A 24,721-nucleotide genomic window follows, 5' to 3' on the forward strand; every position below is an offset into this window, starting at 1 on the left:
CGATCTAATTCGTGTCTTACCTCCTTAAACATCTCCTAAGTTGTTATGTCAAAGATTCTTCCCAAGAAATTTAAGCAGTTTTTCATGTTCTGCTTCCATTGGCACACGACTGCTACAGGGAGCCGACAGGAGCAGAAACCAAAGTGTTAATTAACACTCTACGCTACTACTCGGCGTCAAAAGTGACAGAAACTTTTAAAAAGTACCTTTTATGGGTTTTCCAAAAGAAAATTTCTCCTAATTATTAAAAGAAACATTCTTATCCTTATTCTCCTTAATAAGTGACAAAATTAAATTCTCGATTAAGTAATTTATTCAAGGTCATCGATGTACTAGATGGTTGAACTCAGAATGAATTTAAATTCCTTTTATTTCAGAGTGTGTGCTTTGCATTGCCATGAATTGTGCAGCAAGGAAGCTAATTGAAGTCTTCTGTAATAGGGAAACCACACTCTCTGATGAGATATGCCTCTCTTAGCTAATATTGGGCTTTGAGGATGGGACATACATGGGGAATGTTAAGATCTAAAGTGCTGGTCATTTGGATGTTAAGATTAGAGCATATTTTAAAAATCTCTGTGTACGATGACATCCATTCTTTGTCTGAAATTATCAATACATATTTCATAAAAATTTAAATATTAAGAAGAGACATAGTTCCTCATATAGTTACCATGTCTGGTGCTTTCTACTCGTCTGTACATATTCATATCTTAATATGTCACTTTTTCATATGGCCAGTGCATTTTACCTCCCTTATATAGTGTGATCCGAAAAACCGCTTCCACTTCCACACTAAAAATACCTTTCATTAACCATCATTTTTTTTTTTTTTGAGACAGGGTTTCTCTGTAGTTTTGGAGCCTGTCCTGGAACTAGCTCTTGTAGACCAGGCTGGCCTTGAACTCACAGAGATCCGCCTGCCTCTGCCTCCGGAGTGCTGGGATTAAAGGCGTGCGCCACCACCGCCCGGCCTAACTATCATTTTGAAGGCTGTTTGCGGCTTCTAGAACTCAAGGCTGGCTCGCCTTCTTAAAGGGGACTTAACAGTTGTTGTCCCACTGCCTTTTCATTGCACTATATCTAACAAAAAATCCAAGTACTCATTATCTTTGCTTCTCTACATGTAACATTCTTCCTTCTTTGGTTGCTTGCTTATGACATTTTTCTTTTTATTAATGGTCTTGGATAAAGTGCAGTAATTATGGCATGCAATGGCAGTTTTATTCATGTTTCTTGTGTTTGGGCAGTAATTCTTAACCTACAGGGAGTCAAATGACCCTTTCACAGGGGCTGCCTAAGTCCATTGGAAAACACAGATATTAACATTAAGATTCATAACAGTAGCAAAATTATTGTTAGGAAATAGCAACAAAAATAATCTTCTGGTTGGGGGTCAGCACAGCGTGAGGAACTGTATTAAAGGTCACAGCGTTAGAACGGCTGAGAACCACTGAGTTGGGAGCTTTGGACGTGTTTGGATTTATAATAAAATTTCAATATGGGGGTTTTTGACAGTACTCATTTGTTTGCTTTTTTCTTTATTTCATTATCTCTCATTCAGGAACTCTATTTACAATTATATCAAGTTGGAAGAACTCGTGTCTCAGCTGACTGTTCTGCCTGTGTTATTTTATCTTTTTAATAAGATACTCAGCAGCTCGTTTTGGATGGTTTCTTTGTTTTGAAGTGTACTGATTTAATTTTCAGGTTTACTCTGCCATTGAGGCCATCTAAGTTCACATAGTACAATGCAGTACGCCCATCTCCACAAGGCTGGCTGGCCTTCCTTTTGTTCCACATCCCTAAATAATGACTTTGTGGATATTTGTTTATAGCATAAAAACGGCTTTTTGTATATGTTGTTCAACTTTCACCATAACCTAATTTTAGAACTTTTTAAAAATTACCCCCCCCCCATTTAAAAGAAACTCTTTTTTCCTTTCCAGTTCCTCTCATTAATTTATCTGTACCCCACTTCTGGTCCCCTCTCCCACCCCTTGGTCAAGTATTAATCTACCTTCAAAGATTTACCTTGTTTGGATATCTCATGTAAAAGAAATGATAAAATCTGTGGAAGTTTTCGGATACCTGGATACCTGGTTCCTTTTACTCCATTGTTTTCAAGGTTCTTTGCTAGTTTACCATTCGAGGGCCCCAGTCCTTGTTATTACCAATTTGTATTACCTGGGCGATATGTGCATTTCTTTTCATTCCCTATATCAGGGTGGTTTTGTTCTACTTTTGGTTCTTACAGACTTTGTGTATTGTAGGCATGTTGGGTTTATATCTTGATTTCTTTTGTAGTTATGCTTGGGAAATTCTGGCTCATTCCATAAGCCTATGTTTAGCACTCTGAGGAAATGCTTCATTGTTTTCAAAAGCACTGGCATTTTACATTCCCAACAGCAACGAGAACGAAGGAAGGAAGGAACAGACGGACGGACGGACGGACGTTCCCCCCTCCCACATTTCCACCACACCTTGTTTTCTGTTAACTCTGCTCAACCTTTTGGAACATAAAGATATGTTTTCTCACAAGCAAAGAGAGATTTCCTTGCTTGTCTACTGTCTTAAGATCCATTTCATTTCTCATCCTTGACTTATTTTTTTCTAGCCATGAATTTTGTTTTAGTCATGCCTGGTAATAATTAAGTGAAGCTCAGGTATTATAAAGGGAACAGAGTGCTTGGTAACTTGCTTCATAGTCAATGTTGCAGCTTAGTTGGTCACATACTTCAGTGATTGCTAAATCTCCTTCTTTTAATCTGCTAGGTGGCACTACACCCGTGCTCAGTCTAGGGTTAATTATCATTGCCCCTCGCAGGGCAACACTTCTTAGGAGTCTATCATCTTACCATAGACCATGCATCTTTCCATCCCAATTTGTGAAAACGGTAACCAATAGCGACTGCTTCATCTCCAAGCACCTTTAACAATCCCTTAGGAAATTTCCTTAGATGTTGCTCAGGATTTCTGAAGATTCCGGGTTCTCTAGGAGCAGCCTTCTCCCTCCCCTTCTGTACTCTGTTATTTCAGCTGTATCTTGTCAACACAGGAGAACCTGCTGGTTCTGCAGGGATCTGTGATAACATCTTTCAAAGCACAATATTTTGGACTCTTAGAATTTACATATAAGGCCAATATTCTTCAGGGTCCTGGAGGACAGCCACACCTCCTTTCTTTGGAAGTAGTAAGTTTTAAAAAGAAAATGTAAAAAAATAAATAAATAAATAAAATAAAATAAAAATAGCAGCCATTGCCGGAAAAGATACTCGTCGGCAGTACTGCCTATCGCGCAGGCGCAGAACCTGCAGCCCGCCCACAAGCTCCAGACACATCTGCGTGTGCGTCAAGGGCGGGTTCGGAGTCGGCCTATGGCCAATGAAAACGATCTTCCCTTCCCTAAAATCCCGCCCACCAACCCAGAAGCCAATCGCTTGCCTCGGCGCGCAGTTTAGGAGCATCCCAAGGTGCTGACCGCAGAGAGCTATGGCGGCTCCTGAGAAGCAGGCGGAGGCTACCGAAGAGTGAGTGGGGGGGCGTGGGGGGGGCGGTCGGGCGGCTGGGGACGGTGGCGGCGACCGAAGAGTGAGGGCTGGGGGCGGGGGCGATCGAAGAGTGACTGCGGGGAGGGGAGGGAACGGGAGACTGGGCTGACAGGGGCGCCCGAAGAGTGAGCGCGGGGGGCCGGGCGACTAGGCCAGAGGCTGGGGCCCTCCAGGGCGACCAAAGAGTGAGCGCGGGGGGGGGGGCAATTTTGCTGGCTGTTGCGACTGAAGAGTGTGTGCCGGGGGTGGGGGCGACTGGGCCGGCAGCTGGGGGGGGGGGCGGTGTCACTCTAACTCGGGAGTGCGGCCTTTAAGCGATGGTGTCACCCTGTTCCAGGAGTTCGACCTCTGAGGGATGTTGTTTATCTGTAGCCCTGACTGTCCTAGAATTCGCTCTGTAGACCAGGCTGGCCTCGAACTCACAGAGATCCGCCTGCCTCTGCCTCCGGAGTGCTGGGATTAAAAAAGGCGTGCGCCACCTCCGCCCAACAACAGTGGAATTTCTAGTCTCGTCTCTGCTTCAAAGTGCTAAGAGACCCTTTCTGTCAGCTAGTCTGAACCCTGACCCCTTTCTGTCAGAATCTGCGCCCTGTCTAAGCAGGGGACAAGGGGGCGTGGCATCAGGATAGCTGCTGTGAGGAGTCACACCTTCACCCTCACCCCCCCCCTCAGAAGGGAGTCTGAGCCCTGCAGCTCTTTCTAAGCAGGGGACTTGGGGGTGTGGCTTCAGGGGGTGTGTCATGATTTGGGAGCTACTTAAGGACTCAGAAGAAAGCCTGATGCGGTCCTTGACGTACGTGCTTGTGCGCGTGTCCTTTAGAGCTACTGTGCATGCCCTCACTTGTTCTCTACAGGGTCCTTGCTGAGGTGGAAGGCATTCTAGAACCCGTAGGCTTGCAGGAAGAAACAGAGCTGCCAGCCCGGATCATGGAGGAATTCGTGAGGGTATGTATTAAGGTGGGACCCAGCATTTCAGACAGTAGAGGCTGGTCCTAGGATTGCCTGTTGAGATAGTGGCCAAAGGTAAGGCTAGTCCCTGCTTCTCTCCCCGCTCTGAACAGAACTCCCGGAAGAAAGACAAGCTGCTTTGCAGCCAGCTTCAGGTAGTGAACTTCCTACAGAATTTTCTGGCTCAGGAAGATACCGCCCAGAGCCCAGACAATTTGCTTTCTGAAGATACAAGTCGTGAGTAGGCTCGGATTTGTGGTGGGGTCTGAGCTGAATGGTTGGAGAGGGAAGACGTGAGTTATGTCTGTGTCTAGCTCGTGGGAGGACTGTGGCCCAGGGTTATAGAAGGCCAGCTGCAGGCCATCCTCCCTCATGCGCTTGTTCTTTGTGGCCCATCTTAGGCCAGAAGGCCACTGAAGCAAAAGAGCAATGGAAGGAACTGAAGGCCGTGTACCAGGATCACGTGGAAGCCATAAAATGTGCCCTGACCCAGGCCTTGCCCCAGGCAGAAGAGGCTCAAAGGAAGTACACAGAGCTCCAGGAGGCGTACAAGCAACTCCAGGCTAAGGTACGCCTAGAACACCTACAAGACTTGAGAAGGAAAGACAGGAGGGAGGAAGGGGTAAGCTGGGCTGGACTTAGCACTGTCTCCAAACTCAAACATAAGAAGTCATCATTTTCTCCCCGCAGAAGCAAGTACTTGAGGAAAAAATGGAAACAGCTCAGAAGCAGTGGCAGCTGCACCAGGTGGATTCCTTTTTCCCGGGTCATCTCTGCCTCAGAGCAATAAGGGACCTTTTCTGTCAGCGAGTCTGAACCCTGACCCCTTTGTGTCAGGGAGTCTGAGCCCTGAACTTAGTCTAAGCAGGGGACATGGAGGGTATGGCTCCAGGATAGTAGCTGTGATGAGTCACCTACACCCTCACCCCCCCCTGTGAAGCGAGTCTGAGCCCTGTAGCTCTTTCTAAGCAGGGGACAAGGGGGTGTGGTGTCAGGACAGCAGCCTGAGTTACCTGTGCTCTCTCACCCCCTCAGAAGCGTATCCAGAGGCTGGCAGAGATTTCTGCAGAGGCCAAGGAACGTCAGGCGGGAACTCAGCAGAAGCTTGACCAATCGAATCAGGAACTTGAAACCTTGAAGCAGCAGGAGAGACAGGAAGAGGATAAGCTGGGCAGGTGGGATCAGGACCCAGGGCTGAAGCCTCAGGCAGTGTCCCCTCCCCCGCCCCCCCCACACTCCTGTCACTGCCCGCAAACTCTGTCCCTTAGGAACCAGACCTACCTCCAGCTGCTGTGTACCCTGCAGAACCAGCCGCAGGTCCCCGAGGCGAAGCCCGAGGACAAAGATGTCAAGGGAAGTGCCCTTCCACCTGAGTCTCTATAAGGTAAGCCATCAGCTGACCCGGAGCAGGACAGTCCTTTAAAGGGAATTCGAGAAAAGCCAGGGGACTTGATCTGACTCCTCACCCAGAATTTACATCAAGGCCTAAGGCCCACACCCTCCAGCGGGGGCTTTCTGGTTGATGGCAGTAAACACAAAGAAGCGGACTCAGAATTTGATGTCCTTTAACTCCAAAACTGAAAGGAAATCCTCAACATCAGAATTTTAAATGTGAGAGAACAGGAAGTGGGAGGGTAGGGAAAACATGATTGTCAAGATTTTTCTCTCGCGTTTATGAAAAGGTAATGTTAAGTGTAGTTTAATTGTTTTAGAGAATGCTATTCGTGATAAATGCCATTTTGTTTTATTGTGCCGGGAAAACAGCTGTAGCCTGAATATAGTCTTTGTTTAATGTTTCCTATGGGTTTGGAATTCTTTATTTTAGCATTGTGTAATGTTTTTTTTTCTACTGGATTATGTTTGTTTTTTTTTTTTTTCCATTTATGTGTTCTTGGTTTTCTGAGGTCTGAGAGAAGTGTGTTCAAGCTTTCAACTATGATTACTAATTTAGTTATTTTTCTTCATAGTTCTGTTGAGCTTGCTGGTGCATTAACACTCACATGTTTATACTTAGGTTTGTTTGTGCTCATCTTTTACCATTATGTATTTGCCCTTTTTATCACTGCACAAATACCGTTAAACGTGAAATACAGATTTTTTTTAATATTGATGTGACCTTGCCACTTCTCTTTGTTAACCTTTGTCTGGATCTCAGTTTTGAGTTTCAGTCTTTCTTAATCCTTTTTATTTGTCACTTGTATGCAACAGTTTTGTTAGAAAAAAATAATGAGAGGGGCGGCTCCGCCGGGGCAGAGACATCCAAACCGAATTAAAATGCCCATTGTTTCATTAAATACGGCTCCCTCGGGTGGCTGAGCGCATGGCAGGGACACTAGAAAGTGGGGAGCACATGCAAACCCTAACCATGTGTTTCTCCTCTGGGAGCCTACTTAAATACCCTGTGGGAGTGGTTCTGTCCCCTCCCTGGGGCATGCTGGGATTTGGACTCCAGACTAATATACTCCCAGGCCAGGGGGGCCAGTGGCTGGGCCTACACTCCAGACTTAACAAGTTTTAGAGTTACTTTAAACAATTTTGTTCATGGTTTAAAAGGTCATAATTCTCAGTTTTATAAAAAAGGATTTCACATGTTAGGGAATATTATTTTAAGGTATGTGACCTTTGTTTATGCAGCATTTGTTTAACTCAGAAACTGATGCTTTGCCTGTTTAAAACACGTGATGTCCTAATAAAGAGCTGAATGGCCAGTAATGAGGCGGGAGAAAGGATATGTGGGGCTGGCAAATAGGATATGTAGAAGGAGGAATCTGAAGAGGGGAAGGAGCAGTGAGAGAACAAGGGGAGGAGGACGTTGATGGCCACCAGCCAGCCATGGAGTAAGAGTGAATGTAGGCTATACGCAAAGGTAAGTAAAGAAAAAGCCCAGAGACAAAAGGTAGTCGGGATAATTTAAGTTAAGGAAAGTTGGCTAGAAACAAGCCGAGCTTAGGCTGGGTGTTTGTAAGTAAGAATAAGCCTCTGTGTGTGTTTATTTGGGAGCTGGGTAGTGGGTCCCCCCCAAACAACCAAAGAATAAAACATTACACAACATTCACGTTTGCCATTTTTACTGTAATTTCTATTACTTTAATTTTCCTGTGCCTTGGTTTTAATGTATTGTTTTATTTATTCCTCTTGTTCTTTTTCTTGCCTAGAAGCTCTTCTCTGTAAGATTAGCTATCATTAGCCTAAGGTAATGTGTAAGGAATATTGATTTTTTTCTTAAACACAGAAAGAATCCTGGGAGGCATTACTATTGATATATCATCTCACCTTTAATTAATAAAATACTATTGTTAATCATATTACTTCTAGCCTATTTGTGTTTTCACATATTAGAATTTTAGTTATTCAGTGCTATACTCATATCTATATATCTTGATTTTACATTTTGTTCCTTTCGTAGAATAACTTCATTAAATAGGAATATCTCATAATTTCCTTTAAAGTTGGTCTTATTACTTTTCTATTGCTGTGAAGAGGCACTGTGACCAAAGCAACTTAAAATGGAAAGCATTTTAGCCTAGGGCTTCCTTATGGTTTCAGAGGGTGAGTTCATGGCCATCCGTGCAGGGAGCACTGGAGCAGGCAATCAGGAATGGCACTGGGACTGCAGCTGAGCACTTTTGTCAATAAGCAATAGGCAGAAAGGAGAGACTGGGTCCATTGGCTTGGGCTTTTGAAACCTCACAGCCTACTCCCAGTGATACATCTCCAAAAGGTGACACCTAATCCATCTCTAAACAGTTGTGCCAACTAGGAATCAAACATTCAGATCTATGAGCCAATGGATCCATTCTCACTCAAGCTCCCACAAAGTACAAAGACTGTGACTTGAACATTTTGTTTCATCCTCAAGGTATTGCCTCATACTTTCCACTGTTTCCTATGAGAAATCAGCTGCACATTTCAAAGTTCTTTCAGTATATTTTTCTTCTGAATTTCTTTTTTTAACTTTATCAAGGTAAAATAGAAAAGCAGTACATAGTATTAAGGTATATAATGTGTTTTGATATATGTATATGCTGTGAAATGACCAAATCAAACCCAATATTTATTTTATTTTATTTTATTTTATTTTATTTGGTTTTTCGAGACAGGGTTTCCCTGTAGTTTCTAGAGCCTGCCCTGGAACTAGCTCTTGTAGACCAGGCTGGCCTCGAACTCAGAGATCCGCCTGCCTCTGCCTCCCGAGTGCTGGGACTAAAGGTGTGCACCACCACCACCCGGCCAAACCCAATATTTATTCACATTTCTGCAACAAGAGTACCGAAGATCCACTTTGTTAGCAATTTTTAAGAGTACAATAAATCAACCTGCTACTTTGTTACACACAGTAGGTTGCCAGAACTCATTCATGGGCTCTTACTTTTACTGGCTGCCCACAGAATCCTGTGTTTTCTACTTTGTCATTTTATTGGGTTGTGAATATTTTTTGGGATTTTGCTGTTAATTGAGAAAATACCAGTCTTTTTACAGTTCTAGAATAGGCTCAGCCTTCTGTTATTCTAAAGGAGCATTTTTTTTTTTAAAAATGTCATTGTAATCGTATGTTGCTATCCATTATTCAATCATGTTTTTGAATTTTCATTTCAAGATATTATATTAGAGCCCAGTATACTTTAATTTTATGTCTTAAGAATGATGGGCACAGAAATAATTGTTGATTAGGTTACTAGTTTACAATTTTCATACATTGCCAACATTGCATGCTACCATTTGTTTATGCTTGAGTAATCTTACTGTGAGCCCTCCATAACCTGACCTTTGTCTTTGACAACACTTTGTGCCTCGTACACAGTTGAAAGGATTCTGCCAGCAGCTAATGGGAATTACCAGTGTGTTGGGGAAGGGTGCCACTTGTTTGTCCTGGCCACCCAGCCACGAAATAACCACTCAGAAAACCATATATTTTGCAATACTGTTTGGCCAATAGCTTAAGCATATTTCTAGCTAAATTCATATCCTAAACTAACCCATCTCTATTATTCTGTATATTGCCACATGGCTGTGGCTTACCAGCTAAAGTTCCCAGCATCTGTCTCAGGCAGCAGATCCATGGCTTCTCCTAACTTCGCCTTCCTCCTCCCATGCTATAGGCCAAGCCAGTTTTCTTTATTTATTAAACAATAAAATCAACACATAGACAGAAGGACCATTTCCCCTTTTCTGTTTGAACAAAAAGGAAGGCTTTAACTTTAACATAAAATTACATATAACAAAACAGGTATCAAACAAGAATTACAGTTATAACATTTATATCTATGTTATCTTTTATTATAACTAAAGAAAGCTACAACTATAAATTCTTAACTCCATCAAAGATTCCAGAAGGATATAATATTACCTAAGTAAATAGGAAGTACATTGGAAGCAACTTCCAAAACTCTAGAATTGATGGAGACATCTTACTGCCTGGACAGTCACCCAGAGTTCTTTTGTACCATTGGGGCATCCATCTTCAGCCTACAGGCCCATAGTATTTGGCAGACTTTTCCATGAAGAAGGAAATTTCAAAGACAGTTCTGTCTATATTGGCAATTTGTCAGTCAGTTTCTTCTATGTCCTGCAGAATTTCTGGCAGACTCTTTCATGAAGCAGGAACAGTAAAGGATGGTCTCACCTTCAGGCAAGCTCAGCAGTCATTTCTCAGTTCAGGCAAGAGCAGTTTCTTTCCCAAATGGCTTACCAACTCCATGAGGAGCCTCTTCAATGCCCATCTTCCTCTTAAAGTAATCGGTGAAGATGTGTCTCACTGCCATGATAAGCCCTAAGTTTTTAAAACATTTTAAATGCCATATTCTGGTTTCTGAAAGATTTGAAGAATACCTATTTACCGAAATACATCTTTGTACATATAGAAAATCTATCATGACTATAAGCTTGACTATTATAGATGATTATCTATTAACCTATATTTCTCAATTATACATTACATTTTTAAATGAACTGCACAATCAATACTTTAATCAAGAGCAGATATATATATATACATATATATATATATGTATATATATATATACACACAGTATAACAAAATTGACCTTAAATTGTATCAAGGAACCAAAATCCATACCAATGCAAATCTCTATAGCATTTTTAAAGTACATACTTTTGCTATTCTTTACATCTGCATCCTACCCTAGGTTATATTCCTGGTCCCCGGATGGGTTTTTCTCTTTCTCAGTATTTTCTAAGGAGCTTTTATTTCTATTGTTTATTTTTCTAAACTCTAGATTTAGACTGAGGCTCTCATTCAGTATGCACAAGGCTCTACATTTAATCCATAGCTCTACAAAACAAGGGATATGACAGGACATTTCAAACCTTGGCCTTTTTACTGCCTTTTTTTTCTTTTAATGCAATCTTTTTTAAAAAAAATGTTATTCACTTTCTTATGGCATATATTTTTATTATTTGCATAATTTAAACAATATTTGGTAAATGAAGGACAAATGTCCTTATTTTTCTTTTCTTTCCTGTAGAGGGTTGTATGTCTTATTGAGGCATTATCATTTTATAAATTTGTTCTTCCAAACTTAGTTATCCAAAAGTATACCAAATTATATGCCATTGGAAATTCCTGCTAACTTTGAAAATGGAAATTTTTTGTTAACACACTGTTAGTCCTCTCCCATTGTATGACCTTTCTGAGATGAATATATTTCGTCCCTATCTTACAGAATCTATGTAACTTGCATTAAGCTGTCTCCTCTTTGAGTCTCTTCATGTCTTTGTTATGCTAAGTTTTGAAATACTAGTGGAGTGTGAAATTGAATACATTGATTTAATCATTACTCCTGGCCGAGTCTTTGAGTCACCCATTTGATAGGTAGATTGTTGGGCTCTGAAAACCTTGCTGTTTGGATTCACAGTCTATTAACTAACATACATGCTCCACTGAAACACTCCGCACTAGAATCAACATCGCTTATGTGTTTTGAAGTCTTTGCTAGATTTCTTTTGAGAAACAAATTATTTTACTTTGGTTGAATTAATAAAAAAAAAAAAGAGTCCTGAAAGAGTTTTTTTTTCTTTGTGATACATTGTCTCTCACTTTGTAGTACAAAATGGCCTTGAATTTGTATCCTTCCTCCGCAGGGCTAGGATTATAGCTGCTTGCCAACACATCTGGCTAAAAGACTTCTTCATGGAGTCTATAATATATTTAAAGATTGGTGCCATATTTTTATGCCTCTGTCAAATTATGTCAGAATTTAACTAGTCTAAAATATTTTTATGCCAAAATTTTTGTGTCACTGTGGGCCTCAGCCATAGATTATGTTTGCATGTATGTTGAGAGAAAGTGATATCTTGAGGCAGAGCATGGTCTTCATATATGTGAATCCTGTTTTAACCTGATCAGACACTGTAGTAGTAAATGGTTAATTTAGAACAGTCCGTTTAACGAAGCTTAGTATTATATCTTAGTGAAGCATGATTAATAAAAACTCAGGGTCAGAAATTGGGGTTCAACCTGAAGATCTGAAAAGCAAAACAGCCAGCCACTGGCTGATATTTTGACCTCATTTGAAATGGCAATCCTGCCTCCAGGAATCTCAGAATGAGACTGTGTTTCTGAGAATGGTCTCCCTCCATCTTATATTCCTCTCTATGGCTGGGATTAAAGGTGTGCACCACTGGGATTAAAGATTCATGTCAATGTGCCTACTGGGATTAAAGGTGTGTGTTACCACTATCTGGTCTGTAAGGCTGACCAGTGAGACTGTTTTACTCTCAGATCTTCAGGTGGTCTTTATTGATTAAAATACAATAGAAATGCTACTACATCTTAGTTTTTGTTTTAGTAACCCCGTAATTGTTAGAAATAGATGTGCTTTTTCTAACTTGAAAACCTTTATTCATAATAATAGCTGCATTGCCTATTTCAATGTACCATGTACAGCCTGAGAGAAAATAAGTAGAAACACTAAGCTCAGTTTGTGAATTCAACTACAGAGACACATAATACATGTACATAAATGGTATATGTTCATGCATACATGCTTTGGGCGGGGAACCAGATTAAGGCGGGCCAAGGATGTGACTCCTTTCTTAATGTTAGGTTTCTCTTTTCAGATACAAATCCATTCAGCAGGCATTTATCTCCATATTCCTCTGTTCAAGACTGTACACAATTTTGTCATCACAAATCAATATATGCTATGTTTTGTGGTGTATTCTTACTTGAAATGTATTTGGCAGATATTTACTGTATACTACTATTGAGGGGAGAATAACTAGAGAACTGGGGGAGGGGGGCAGTGTTAGCTCAGTTTCACACACGTAATTACCCAGAACAAATATCAAATATTTATGGAAGGTACTGTATGCTGAACTTAAGTCCTGAGCATTGAGACAGTGGTCCTGTACTCTCCAGGTTAGAAATAGGGGAAAAAAAATCAGAAAAGCAAATTCTATCCAAAAACGATAATACCTCATACCATTTAAGACTAAGAAACAGAACGTTTTGGCCACATGCAGGATCATTACATTTGTCAGGTTGAAAAAACATCAGGAATGGAATAAAGGAGTGAGAGACGAGTGCAATCAGGAATACTAGGAGCCAAGCAGAGCTTGGAGCAGAGGTTCTAATACAGATAGTACGGCAACGGAAGTAGTGAGTCTCTAAGAGCTTGTGCCATCTTGGCTCCATAGAGTCAGAGCCTAAACCCAGAATGTAGAGAACCGAACCTATTTAAGAAAGTTCCTACTTTGGCAAAATATCCTCAATTGCATTTTTTTTTTTTTTTTTTTTGGTTTTTTGAGACAGGGTTTCCCTGTAGTTTCTAGAGCCTGTCCTGGAGCTAGCTCTTGTAGACCAGGCTGGCCTCGAACTCAGAGATCCGCCTGCCTCTGTCTCCCGAGTGCTGGGATTAAAGGCGTGCGCCACCACCGCCCGGCCCCTCAATTGCATTTTAATTTGTGGAAGTCATGCCATCAGTGTTTCAGTTGTTGGCAAAATGGGCATCAGTAAAGAAAAACACTAATGCTTCCATCTGAATAGCTTTGGGGTACTTTGGGTACGATGTCATGACATAGTACCATTGAAATCCACTTCAGGCAATTAGATACTAAATGAAAGCAGCATTGGAGTGGAATCAGAATGGGGCCTCTTATTTTGCAATGTTGCTACGTTGAAAACCTGCTCTTAAAGAATACCGTGTAGCTTTGAGCTACAACATATTATTCTCAGGGATAATGACTAAGGCAGTTGAATGGTGAGCTGGTGATAGTTACCAGTTTAAAAAAAGGTATCTATGGCAAACCACCTACTTTTGCAGTTGATTGATACTTCATGAAAATAGTTACTATGGGCTCATGAATGTTGGGAAATATTTTGAGCAATGCAGAATTACTCATTGAGTTTAGGTAATGATAATCTACCTATCAGAGATAGGTAGATAAATTGGATATATGAAGGGAACAGAACCACCATCTGTATATAAACATTAAGTAAGAGCTGTGCTTACATATTATTTAGACAGTAGGTATGGTTTGTCGGGGTGTCTAACATCTTTAATACTTAGATTTGGCAATATTCTTAGATTTTTTTTAAATTTAAAGCCAAGAAGAAATTTCAAGTGTCTCTGTCACTCTTGGTACTTAGAGATAAGTTTTGTTTTTTTTTTAAATTATTTTGTGAAATGAATTAAATATTGTTGGCGGCATCAAGCAGATGGCTCAGTTGGTAGTGTGCTTCCTGTGTAAAGCATAAGGACCAGAGTTCAGTCCCTTGAATCTGCTTTAAGTACACTAATCATGGTGACAGAAGTCATTTCTAATCCCAGTTTTACAGAGGTGAAGGCAGGTATTCCTGGGGCTCTGAATCAGCAAGCTACAGGTTTATTGAGTAACTGTCTCCCCTAAACAAGGTAGACATCAGCTGAGGAGGAATAACACTGAAGACTGTCCTTTGAAATCCACACACATGCATGCACGCTGACGCACAAACACATTCACATGCATAGAAATTATTTAAGGGAATACTTGGTACCATTATGGGAATTTTTCTTACCTTCATCTCTTTTTTACAGTTTCAGAGATACTTAGTAACTAGTCCACTACCTCAGTTAAGCCACATTGGTAAGCTGGGTGGTTTTTAGAAGAGGAAGAGTTACTGGAAAAATGTGTCACAGCCAGAAAAAGGAAGGACAGTAAACAGGTCATTTACTAAGCCTCCTTGTCAGTGCTTTGTTGCTGTGGTGTCTGTGATAAATAGGCTGAAGGAGCCCAAATCTGGGCTCGTGATTTCACACTGCAGTCCTTTATTCATGCTTCTGGAGATGTCAAGGGGTTCTGGGACTGCTGGTGCTGTGGGTATCATTGCAGAAGGGTGTGATGGAAGAGAGTGAGTGCCTCACTTCATAGCAACTAGGAGAGGGAGGGCGCATGTATGTCTAGGTGTGCACACTCCTAAGTGCAAGCACAGCTATACCCTTTAAGGCACCCAGTGGCCCACTTCCTCCTATTAGGCCCCTCCCAATCCATTCAGCTTGATTGGTCCAGGGGTGAATGTTAAGCCCTTGTGATCCACTCACCTCTCCACCAGTCAGGTCCTAGGACTTCAGCATCCAAGTCGTTTTGTGTTCTATTTCATATTTATTGTACACTGATAACTATAGATTGTGTATCCTTTGAGGAAAGTTAAACAGATATTTCATATGTCCAAAGCATAACTTTTGTATCTAATTAAATATATCTTTGAAAATTGTATTCACCAAAAGTACAATGTGATTTAAGGTAAATATTTGTACCAAATTACCTTTCTATAAAATACAAACATGTTTAGTATTTTTTATTTAATATTACTTTGTAAATTTAGTTATGAAGCTGATGCATTATGTTTTACTAGGTCTAGTCTAATATAGAAGAATTTTATATATGTATAAAATTGTGTATAGCAGTATACATATGTAGTGACTGTGTGAACTCTCAGGCATCTTCCTTCTTAATGTATTCTGCTTTATTTTGTAAACATTCATTTCAGTCGTGAAGATACCCGGAAACTACAGGAATCTTGTCTAACTTCATTGCAGTCTAGGTTACTATCAGAAGTTTACTCTATTTCTTTTGTACTGGAGTTTCTATTCATTTGTTTATGAAGAAGCTAAATGATTATTTGGTTCAATTTTTAATTTGTGTCAGGACACGTGTTTACATTCTATGTTATGGTATATTTCAAGAGATGTTTGCTGCTTTGGAAAATTTTCTGAATTTAACATCGTTAAAGTTTTGTGAGAATATGTATTTTATTCAGTCATTTGAAGTATATGTAATGCTTCCCACGCGGCTAATGGATCGTATAAACAAAAGCTTTAAATATGATGAATTTTCTTCAGGTATGACTATCTCCACAGCCTGAGCTTTGCAGGAACTGTGGATAAAGTGTCTTTATCCTTATAGCAAATCCTCCTAAGCTTTTCTCCTTTATTCCTGTCTGTGCTTAAATAGTGGATGCTGAAGACTGGGAGGGGAGGCTCCCCAGATGGAGAGAGTCTAGGTTCTCCAGTCTTGCAAGAAATAGCACTGGTACGGACAGTTGTGCTGGGCTGCCCAGGAAAAGGAAGAGGCAGGGTGTACACGATACGCTGCCTCCAGAAGAGTTATATCACATGCAAACATTCTGATATCTCCAAGCAAATATTTTGAAAAAAATCCCATTTCTGTTGGTGCTAATACTTTTTTTCTTCAATATGAGAAGCTACTTCAAGGATTATTCCTGTCTGGTTTTAAAATAACTTAGGATTCAAGTGGATTCTGTGTGCATTAAATTCTGTCCTCCCAAAAATGATGTGAAATGGTATTGCCACATTGTCTGCTCTATTGTTTCCTTCAAGTGGCCTTTATGGTAAAACACAGCCCTATGTGCTTTGAAGAAATCATTACTGAACTGCTTGTATCCTTAAATATCTCATAAGTACTAAACACCACTGTGTTCTCAGAACTGAATGCCATATTGAATCAGTTGCATCATACTTGGGAAGATGTCTTAAATTCCTAATCCCCTTACACACTGGGAGTTTTAGTGTGCCAGTGAACGCTGCTGCTGCTCCCTGACCTGTTTTGTTAGTTTGTAAAGGAGGGAAACAGCGGACATGCTCCTTTTGAGTGTGATGTCTTCCTTGAGAAGACTGTTGACTCGATTGCTCTGTCTTTGAGTCACTTCGCATGGGCTTCCACCCTCTACCTCCATGCAGTGTCTGCTCTCCTTTACGTTCCGTGTCACTCCTAATCATGAGTTACGTGACACGTACTCTTTTCTATTCTCCTCTTGAAGACATCATACTTAAATGGAAAGTTTCTTTTTTTAAAGATCTTTTATTGTGTATGGATATTTTTGTTCGTTTATATGCCTGTGTAAAATGTGTGTACTATACCCAAGGAAACTAGAAGAGGGTGTTGAAGCCCTGAGAACTGTAGTTACAGAAGACTAAGCGGCCGTGCTGGTGTTAGGAATTGAACTTGAGTCCTCTGGAAGGCGAACCAATCCCCCTAACTGCCGTGCCATCTATCTTCCTAGCCCTTCAGTGCAACATTTTTGAGGTTGCAATGATTTCCTTTTGTCTACTTTTAATACTTGCTTTTTAAATTGTTCTTAAATAATTATTTATTTTGATTTTATGTGTATGAATGTTTGCTTGCTTGTATGTATGTGTTTTTTTTTTTTTTTTTTTTTTTTTTTTTTTTTTTTTTTATGCTTCTGGCTCCAGAAGGAATCATTGAGTCTCTTGGAACTGGAGTAAGAGACACTTGCGACCTCCCAAATGGGTGCTGAGAAATAACTGAACTTGGGTCTTCTGTAAGGCAGCCAATACTCCTGCTTGCTGATCCGTCTGTCTCTCCAGACCCTTAGTGTTTGCTTTGTAATGATTCTCTGCTTCAGTCCCGTTTGTCATCTCTCTCCCTTCTCCTTGCCTCCCCCTAAACATAAAAGTGTGTCAGATGCTTGCAGAAAGTTTTCTGTAAACTTTACTTTTGACCCTGAACTAATTGATCTAGGAGATTTTATTTACCTATAAACATCCCAAGTGTAATGCCTGTGATTAATAATTGAAGATGTTGATTTTTTTTCAATGTCTTTTCTGAATATCTCAAGATAATTGAGTTGCCATAAAATACCATAGAAGTGCAAATGCATGGAAATCTTTGGTAAGAGATGTCTTCTCTCTCTCTCTCTCTCTCTCTCTCTCTCTCTCTGTGTGTGTGTGTGTGTGTGTGTGTGTGTGTGTGTGTGTGTGTGTAGCTAATCAACTCTTAAGACTTGAATTAGGTAGGTGCGTAGCACAGGTACAGTGATATATGAAAATAGACCAGGGCAGAATGTGGTAGAAACTGAAGCCGTTGGTGCTAGGATAGCTTCCAGAAAGGTGGAGGAAACCTGAAAGCAATAGCGTTGAGAAAACTGAGAGCTTTGTAGCTTTGCGGAATGGCCAGGAAGCTGAGAGTGAGAGCAGAGTAAGGAAGTAAGGAGCTTGTAGTGATGTCTGAAGAGCTCAGAGCCAGGTCATATGGGCGCTTGTGGACTGTGGTTGGTAGTTTAGATTTTATTCTGAGTTAAGTTAGCAAGAATTTTGAACAAGACTATTGGGTGTATGTAATTTAAAAGAATTTAAAGCTGCTCTGTGCATAAATGTAAGATGAGGCAAAAAGGTGATGGCTGATTCATCATCCCTCTGGAAGAGTGATAAACAGTGAGATGTGGATGCATCTAGAAGAGCTAAGAACTGTGCACCTTCTGGATTGCTGAAGAAAAGACAGTGATGTTAATATCATACGGCAAATTGAAACCTGGCAATGGCCTTGTCTTATTTGACAGAATTTATCTCTAGGCAGGGTCTTGTTGGCCTTCTCACTCTTCTGAAGATACTGGTTCTTGTATCTAAAGAGAAACTATGATAGAATAATAAAAGCTAACAGCGGGAACCAGCATGGAATCTCCTAAATAAGATGTCATTCTAGCCCTAGCCCAGCACAACCTCAGGTTGCTGCTGTCAAGCTGCCTTTCTTCCTTTTCTGGCTTGTCTTGGCTGACAAAAGAGGACTTGGATGGGGTCAGTGATACTGCTTGTCTTTGCTTGACCTTGGTGTTCAAGTTTGCTATGGGAAGTTAGTGGGAAATGCAACAGACAAGCATGTAGATGGGGCTCTGTTGGGGAGAGGCCCTGCTGAACCTCCAGATGGAGGTCATCTCCCCACATCTGCACTTCTCAGTATGAAGCCAGTTGCTTTCTAATTCTTTAGACTCCTCAAGGGATGTTTGTCCTTGATACTCCATGGTTCTGTTGTTTAGAATCAGAAAGTTCTATGATTTAGGCGCAGATAAATAGTTTAAAGATTATTTTTTTTTAGCAAAAAAAGAATGTGTGTGTAACTCTCAAAGGTAGTCCTTTGCAGTAATTAAGAGGCATCTGGTACCCTTTCACACCTTCAGAGCATTGGTTGTCCTATTGTTGCAAATTTAGGATGATTCAGTGAAGCAGGATTTTAGATAAAGAACCTTGAACATTGAATTCCACCTTTTTAAAACATATTTTTCGAATTGTGTGTGTATGTGTGTGACTGTGCGTGCATCTGTCTCTGCGGGTCTGTGCACATGAATTGCAGGTATCTGTAGAGGCTGGAAGAATGTGCAGCGTTTTTTAGATCTGGAATTAAAGAACATTAGTGAAGGTCTGCAGTCCTTCAGTCCCTCTGCATTGTAGCACATGTTGAAATTTTGTCGTTATCCACTTTGGTACCAACAACCTCCCTGATGGTTGAGGTTTTGAAAATAGTTCTACACTTCATTTTTTCCTTTCATACACACATAAAGCTAGCTGTGTATGAGTGACATGTAAATATCTTTAGCACAATTATAATGCTGTTTCAGGGTTAGTTTCAGATATCACACCATGTTTCCGGGACATTGGCAGGAAGAAATCACACCTATCCTAAGTCATCTGGGGGGATGTATGAGATGGTGTACCTATGTAGAATCAGAATGTGAAGGGCACGTAGGCACCAGCGATACTGGATAGCATAGTTTTCAAGTTCATCTTTGGTTAGCCTACTCAGCGACGTGAAAGGAATGTTTGCACAGGTACAATTTCCAAAAACTATGAAAAGCATTTGTATCCTGGCTGTGATTTGTAAGTTCTGATTGGAACACCCCAGAGTCTGCGTTTTCTAAGTGTTCGCAGAGGAAGCTCTGTGCTGGGGTTTCTTCATCTTTTAAGCATTGTATTTCCTGCTTACTCACTAGTTGAGCTGCTGTGTAGCTTCTTGGTGTCCTGTCATGACTAACTCGAGACTTTCAGTTGTGCAACCAATAGCAATACATGTTTTCTTGTTTTTTATCTGCAGTTAAGCTTTTGGGAAAATTAATGGCAAAAATAACATTCTTACAAATAAGGAAAATAACTAGTCCTTTGGTAAAAGGTACGTGGAAATGCTGACACAGATGCTAGAAGACGTGGGGATAAGGTCGTGGTGATTTGTAAAGTAAAGATCCATGCCCATGCAGAAGCTGCCAGGTAGCTTCCTGTTCCGTCTTATCCTAAGACACAGATCCGTAAAGTAGCATGAACCTCGGCTGCATGCTGTTTTGATTTTTAACACAAGTTATATTGGGAACCTTTAGTGTCATTAACGTGTACAGTAGCTTTCTCAGACACCTATTTCTATGAAATATTGTATCCAGTACATGGCATTCATTTTTATCTACTACTAAGTCAAAACTTAGTGTAGTTTACATTAAAACCAGCTGAACTGGCGCTCAGATATTGAGTAATCTCTTTAAAATGACTGGGTGAGTAACGATGCCGAAATTTGAATGCAAATTCTAACTCCAGCTCCCTGTGTAAATTGACTACAGTGAAAGAGGATGCTGTTGTAAAGCTGATTATGTGGAGGTTGTATAATGTAGTGAGCTGGCTGAGAGTACTACAGTGCCTTCCCCAAAGGTCTCCCTGTATCCTGTTTTGTGAAGCATCTCATTCTCTTCTTCTCACATTGACCTCAGCACTCGTCCTTTGCGTTAGGAGAAACACGAGCTCACTCTTGAGTGTGCCTTGACTTCTCTCTTTGAGAAACAATAGATGTGATGGTGTGTACCCATAATCTTTCTTTATCCTTGGAAGGCTGAGACAGAAGACTCGCTATTAGTTTAAGGTTTCCCTGAGCTGTGTAGTAAGTACCAGGTTAGCCTGAGACGCACAGTAAGACCCTTTCTTAAAGACAAGTGTACACACACACACACAAAAGCAAAAGCTCCTGGGATACCCTCCACAGTAAAGGCTGGCTCAGAGACGCTGGCTTGACTGCAGGTAGTTTCTTGAATTGCTCCTAGAGTTCCAAAAATCTGAAGTCTGTAAGGTCTGATAAGGAAGTACCTGAAATGGTTCCTCTCTGGTGTGTGATCTGTGAGGGAATTTGCTATCACAATTTAAAAATATTTTTCTCTATAAGGTGGAAAACAATAAGACGTGGGTGAAGTTTGCCTATTACACTGCACTTATGCATCATCTTGAAGAAAGAAATCGGTGCTGCCAAGCCACTCAGAGATGAAGAAAATGAAGCTGTTATAAAGCCCAAAGTTAAATCCACCCACTCTGCAACTGTCCTGTGACTGACTTGGCCAGCCACATCCTGCTGGGGAGCATCAAGCTTGTTAACAAAGGCTAGGCCTGTGGGATTGCGAGGTCTTACCAGCAAGCTATTGGCTGGTTGTTCTGCATGAATGAAGGCCATTTCTGCTCTTCATACCAAACTTGCCCAGTAGTACAGAGTCTAAGGATGTGCTTGCTTGATAGTCACATAGAGGATGACACATAATAGCAAATGCTTTTCCAATTAGAAATTTGTAAAATGATACAGGTGAAAATAGAGTTACTGAAATGCTACTCAAGTCATAAAAATATTTTCCCTAAACTCATTTTCTTTTTATAATACTTAAAATCCTCCTCTAAAATAAATACTGAAAAATGGGAGTAAAACTTATTAAACTCTTAAATATTAGTACAGTGTAGTCATGGTTTGCAGGCTCTTTTCCAACTTTTGTTTATAATTTATAACTTAAAAGAATTCAAGAAGACAAATCTTGGCCAAAATAACATTTCAAAATATGCTTTTCATCTTTATTACCATGGTCTCTGGCCCAGCTCTCTCCTGTTTCATCTCCTAATTCTAGGAGCACAACTTGCTATGTAGTAATCATGCATTTCAAAATTTTCACCTTCAGCAGCACACAGTTGACACTCTAGCACAGATAGTGAAGTAAATATAGCAACAAAGTAATGAGTGAAATCTGACAGGGAGGGAACAGTATTCCATGGGGAGGAGAGTTCCCATAGATGGTGCTTGTTGTGAAAGTACATTAAGTAGAGGAAGATAATCTGCACTAATGATAAAAAAAAAAAAAAAAAAAGCCACAGGGTGAGGACTGAGCCATGTGAGTTACAAGGGATCTGTCTGACTAGATTCTGTCAAGAAATCCATGGAGCAGGTTTCTTCAGGAAATAAAATGAGAGTTATGTGAAGAAAGAAACACAGAGAGAGACAATAGATGGACCTTGATGACAAAGCGTACCGGACACTGGGTTTGAGCGACTTTGAGAGAAGCATACTAGTGGAAAGCTTTGACTTGGTGTTTCCTATACAGATTAGAATAGGGATGATATGTTTGAAATACAGTTATTTAGAATTTATGAATGCATTTAACAAGGTTGAAAAATGACTAAGATCTAGTCCAGGTACTGTTGGCAGAAAGGTATTATTATGGATAGTTTGAGGGTCTGTTTTATCCCATTGATTGGATATTAAATGTTAGGACTATATGTCAGGGGAACTCCAACGTGTTTTTGTTCCGAACTGGTAGGATCCAGTTTCATGCTGAGATGAAGAATAGACAGGCCTTGACCTTGGCCAGGAAACAGACAAATGGTGGTTTACAGTGTGCACCCATCCAAGTGGCACACTAGACCATTGCATTCATGTGTCTAGGGACCATAGGTCCGACTGGAATCATGGGGCTTTGGTGCTTCTACTTGTGTATCTCTTAAGGCTGGAGTGGCTAATAACACAAGTAGTGTGGAAACAACTAAAGGTAGGATTGACATCATCAGGTCTTTAACATTGTTGTATCATGCATGTTCATATTTTACAAGGAACAAAGAGAAGTACTGGTTTTGCATCGAACATCGTATCCATTGAGAATGAGAAGTCATGTGATAAAGCTGCGCCTTGAGAAGTGAGATGGTGTAATGATATCCTCGAGAGCTACAGTCTGGATTGAAGGAAGTCTAGTTAAGACTGACGGTTGCGAAGCCCATTAGCAGATCTCCAGGACAGGCATAATGAAATACAGCAAAAGAAGAACCTTCAACAAGACTCAGTGACGTGGATGTCAACCCACTCCATGAAGATAAACTTTCTGGGAGACCTTATAATGTTAGATGCATTTGTGGAAGTGTAATCTTTCATTAAATTGTTCATTTTTTTTCCCTCACAGTGCAGTCTACCTTATTCTGCCTTATTTGAAATAAAAAAGATCATACAAACAATCTTTGAGATGAGAGGAACATGAAGATAAGAATTTGTTAGAGAAATGTTGCCTCATGAGATTTAAATTACCAATAATTGCTTATTTTAGTTTTTTTTAAAAAGAAAACAAACTGTCTTTTTTCATTTTACATACCAATCTCAGTTTACACTTCCTCCCCTCTTCCCATTCCTTCCACCTTCCTTCCCACCCCACCTCCCATCCACTTCTCAGAGAGGGTAAGGCACATTGTTAAGGGGAAGGTCCAAGACCCTTCCCACTATATCCAGTCTGAGCAAGGTATCCACCAAAGAGAACGGATTCTAAAAAGCCAGTACAAGTAGCAGGGTCAAATTCTGATGCCACTGCCAGTGACCCCACAGTCTGCCTCAGTTGTACAACTGTCACCCACATTCAGAGAGTCTAATTTGGTCCTATGCTGGTTCCTTCCCTGGAAGTTGGTGAGCTCCCATTAGCTCCAGTAAACTGTCTCGGTGTGTGTCTCCATCATGGTATTGACTTCTTTGCTCATATTCTCACTACTCCCACTCTTCAACTGGACTTTGAGAGCTCAGCCCAGTGCTCTGATGTGGGTCTCTGCCCCGTCACCATTAGTTGCTGGATGAAGGTTCTATGGTGACATTTAAGATAGTCATCAATCTGACTACAGGACAAGGCCAGTTCAGGCGCCCTCTCCACTACTGCTTAGGGTCTTAGCTGGAGTCACCTTTGTGGATTCCTGGGAATTTCTCTAGTGCCAGGTTTCTTGCTAGCCACAAGATCTCTCTTTCCTTGCTCTCATCTCTGTCCTTTTCCCATCTCAACTATCCTGTTAATTACTAGTAATTGTGAGGGATAGGTAGAGAAAATGGAATTGAGCCAGGAGACACATATTGATCACAAAATAGATGACAGAAATTGTAGATAATTGCTGAAATATGCCAGTTTTTTTAAATTTTATTTAGACAAATACAAGCCTTTATTCCATTTATCTTTGAATTAAGACCCCAAACTCATCTCTAAATATTCTATTTTTAAAAATAGAATTGTTTTTACATTTATCTGAAGGCATGTACACTACATTTCTAATTTGAAAATTCTCATAGTAAACCTTGGGATAGGTTAGTTATGCATGCTAAAACTTTGCGACTAAATTAACATGTCTGAAGTGTGGCCCAGACATGAACTGATTATGAAGAGAGCATGGTTTTCCATGCACCTACATGTCCAGCTTGTATGGATTCTTGGGGAAGAGCTTTTACAGGTTTAAGTATAGTCAGCTGTGTGTGTTCAAGGTTTGAGCTATTCACTTTTTTGTTTTTAATATTTACTCTTACAATTAAGTATTTTTTATTATTGTTTGATTTTTTTTATGTATAGTTCTGGCAGTGTGTACTAGCCCAATTTGTCCAAAAGGAGGTCATACCTTGGAAGAGGTAAGGAAGGAGCTAGAGTTGGGGTAGCAGGGGTCGGGATTCACAAGAAGTAATGAATGCTTTCATTGTCTTCATGGTGTGGTTCCTGGCAGTCCACATTGGTTGGTCTATGATGTGTAGCCAAACTCCACCCATTTGCCTGCACTTCCTCTGTGTCTCTATCATCTGCTCTCAGTGTGGTAGTATCTCTAATTTTTTGTCTAAAGACACCAGTAATACTTAATTGGGACTCAACCTAATGACCTTATTTTAATTTGATTACTGCT

General features: G+C 40.6%; 1 protein-coding gene across 1 annotated transcript; it reads left to right on the plus strand.

Annotated features, from left to right (window-relative positions):
* The first annotated feature begins 3,383 nt into the window (after window positions 1-3,383).
* On the plus strand, window positions 3,384-22,988 carry Zwint (ZW10 interacting kinetochore protein). Its single transcript, XM_038342678.1, has 8 exons — window positions 3,384-3,530; window positions 4,406-4,496; window positions 4,613-4,736; window positions 4,901-5,067; window positions 5,190-5,246; window positions 5,535-5,674; window positions 5,768-5,883; window positions 22,646-22,988. Exons 1-7 carry the CDS (start codon window positions 3,493-3,495, stop codon window positions 5,880-5,882), a joined length of 732 nt encoding a protein of 243 aa, XP_038198606.1. The 5' UTR covers window positions 3,384-3,492; the 3' UTR covers window position 5,883; window positions 22,646-22,988.
* Window positions 22,989-24,721: the final 1,733 nt, after the last annotated feature.

Source organism: Arvicola amphibius, chromosome 9 (genome assembly GCF_903992535.2).
Source record: "Arvicola amphibius chromosome 9, mArvAmp1.2, whole genome shotgun sequence".
NCBI lineage: Eukaryota > Metazoa > Chordata > Mammalia > Rodentia > Cricetidae > Arvicola > Arvicola amphibius.